Raw genomic sequence first — 2,500 nt, forward strand, 5'->3', positions numbered from 1 at the left:
CAACTATCCATCCACCAACTCTATCTCTTCCTGCAGCGCTGCGTTGGCCAGTCTCAGGTGTCTTGTCTCCCCTCCTGCAGCGCTGCATTAGCCAGTCTGAGGTGTCTCCCCCCTTCCTGCAGTGCTGCGTTGGCTAGTCTCAGGTGTCTCTTCTCCCCTCATGCAGCACTGCATTAGCCAGTCTGAGGTGCTCCCTGAGTTCCCTGATCTCCAGCTCACTGCGACCCTTCATCCCAATCAGCTCCACATACCCCTCCTTGAAGCGGTCACACAAACTCTGCTTCTCCTAGAGGGGGGTCATAGACCAACACAGAGGAGACCAGTAGAGTGACATTTCTTATCCATATTCTGTTGTGTGTATGTAAACACGTATGGTGGTTGAATGGTTGGTCTGGAGTGGAACAGTAGAAACGACATATGCAAGTACCTTAGGACAAGATGATGAGGGACATTTGACTAAAGATTAGTATTTGTGTTTATGGTGTGCTATCAAGATTTTGTAAGGGTTGATCATGTGGATACAGAATATACCAGTAGTACCTTAGTTAGAGACTGCACTTCATTCCTTAGACGGCCAATCTCTTTTTGTAGGTACTCGGCCTCAATCTCCTTTGCTCGTAGCAGCATCTGGAGGGCAATACAGATACATCGGTTTAGTATTTTTGGTCATTTTTAGTGATGCAATACTCATCAATATGAAGATTATTCCACAATTCTTTCACCAGTATCGTGTCAATGATTGAATAGTTCACTGATGTCACTGATGACCAGTACTAGTTGTTCTACATGGTTATTTTTAGGACCCCAGCAGCATGTCATTGAGGCAGGTTTTTCAGGATTTTGAATGAATCTGGTCCAGCCAATAGATGGCAGCATCTGGAGGACAACATTACAACATGACCAATCACCAATGGCCGACACAAATCTACACACCAATCAATAGAGCAACTCCGATGTAAGCCTTGCTTCCAATCAGACCTAGTTTCAAATACTAATTCAGGAATTTCCATTACTTTTCAATACACTTCAAAACAAGTATTCAGATCATCTTTATTTGAAAAAACAAGCAGTTGAATGTTGAATGTGTTTGGAAATACTCAAATACACTCCAATGCATAATGCATTTAACCCAGGTATTTGAAATATGTATTTGAAAATACTTTCAAAAACAATTTGGTCGATTATTTGTTTTTTACAAATAACCATTCAAATACTCATAGAAATACTTGTTTTAGGCTGTGAATTTGAAAATAGTCATACACAGAAGAAGGCATTTAAATAACAAATGATCAAATACAACATGTACTTGAATCCGGTTCTGCTTCCAATACAACTAATCAGAATGTCAAACTTTATTCTTACTTCCAATTCCGAGGGACTGCGCTCACAGTTGCCAGGGGAGACATTTCCTGACCTCTGACCTGTGATGAAGTGGCGCATGCGGCTGATCTCCTCAGTCAGACGAGCCTGCAGTTCCTGAGACAAACATGAAGAAGAAATAAAAATACTTATTACTATTGCACTGTATGACAGTATGGTATATTGCTTAAATTGATAATTAGAAAATTCATTAGATAATTAATTTGTTGTTAATTAGTCTCATGACAGACTGCTCGCTCTCACTCTTTCTCTCTCTGCAATCTTTCTTTCTGCTCTTTCTCTCTGCTCTCTCTCCCTCTCTTTCTCCTTCTCTCTGCTCTCTGACCTGGTTCTCTCTGCGGAGCTGTTCCATCTCTCTGTCCTTCCAGCTCAGCTCTGTTTCTCTAACTCCTCTCTGCTCGGCCCGGTTCAGCTCCAGGCACTTCTGGGAATATCTCTCTGACAGAACGTCCAACTCACTGTGGAGGGCATCAGCCTGGGGCCTGTAGAGAACCAAGAACACATGTTTAACACACATGCATGTGGGCATGCCCGCACAGATGCATGAATGCACAACCACACTGATACACAAGCAGAGGGTGGATAGCTATCCCATTAGAGAAAACTTTCTCTTCCACATTCTTTTGGTGCCTTTCACTTTGATGTCTGGCTAAAGAGAATGGATCTCACGTCTGTCCTCTGTATGTAGTATCCATATGGCCACCCCCTTCAGTCATCCTTCTGGCTTTCTCCACCTCCCTCTCCAGCTCCTCCCTGTGAGCCTCCTTCAGGGCCTCAACTGCTATAGAGCACAGAAGTGGCATAACATGACAAGGAAAAGAGAAAACATTGAAGTGAAGAGGGGAAGGACAGGACACAGGAGGGTAGGCAATCTGTTCCACAACAAAAGTTGCTTTGTGACATCATCCCTAGAAAAAGTGTAATTATTCACATAACACTTTACATGATATTACACAGTACTGCCAACAGGTCTCTCCTTCCCACCTTGTGCCGTGGCCTGGCTCTCATCCTGCAGCATTCTCTCTCTCTGTCTCTGCAGCTCTTGGACCTCCCTGGCTTGGCTCTCCTGGAGCTCCATCAGGGCCCTGCGGTGGGCCGCCTCCATGGCCTCCAGACGCTG

At 44.2% G+C, this 2,500-nt stretch overlaps 1 protein-coding gene across 1 annotated transcript in view; it reads right to left on the bottom strand.

Moving 5' to 3' along the window:
- Window positions 1–6: 6 nt before the first annotated feature.
- Window positions 7–2,500, bottom strand: part of LOC129839266 (TRIO and F-actin-binding protein-like) — a 13,291-nt gene continuing 10,797 nt past the window's right edge. Inside the window, exons 11-16 of the mRNA XM_055906576.1 lie at window positions 2,365–2,500; window positions 2,050–2,161; window positions 1,706–1,862; window positions 1,363–1,476; window positions 541–627; window positions 7–286 (exon numbers count right to left, since the gene is read on the bottom strand). The exon at window positions 2,365–2,500 is cut by the window's right edge and continues 105 nt beyond it. Coding sequence (XP_055762551.1) covers window positions 140–286; window positions 541–627; window positions 1,363–1,476; window positions 1,706–1,862; window positions 2,050–2,161; window positions 2,365–2,500 — 753 coding nt within the window. The 3' untranslated portion in view covers window positions 7–139. The remainder of the gene's footprint in view (window positions 287–540; window positions 628–1,362; window positions 1,477–1,705; window positions 1,863–2,049; window positions 2,162–2,364) is intronic.

Source organism: Salvelinus fontinalis, chromosome 40 (assembly GCF_029448725.1).
Source record: "Salvelinus fontinalis isolate EN_2023a chromosome 40, ASM2944872v1, whole genome shotgun sequence".
Taxonomy (NCBI): domain Eukaryota; kingdom Metazoa; phylum Chordata; class Actinopteri; order Salmoniformes; family Salmonidae; genus Salvelinus; species Salvelinus fontinalis.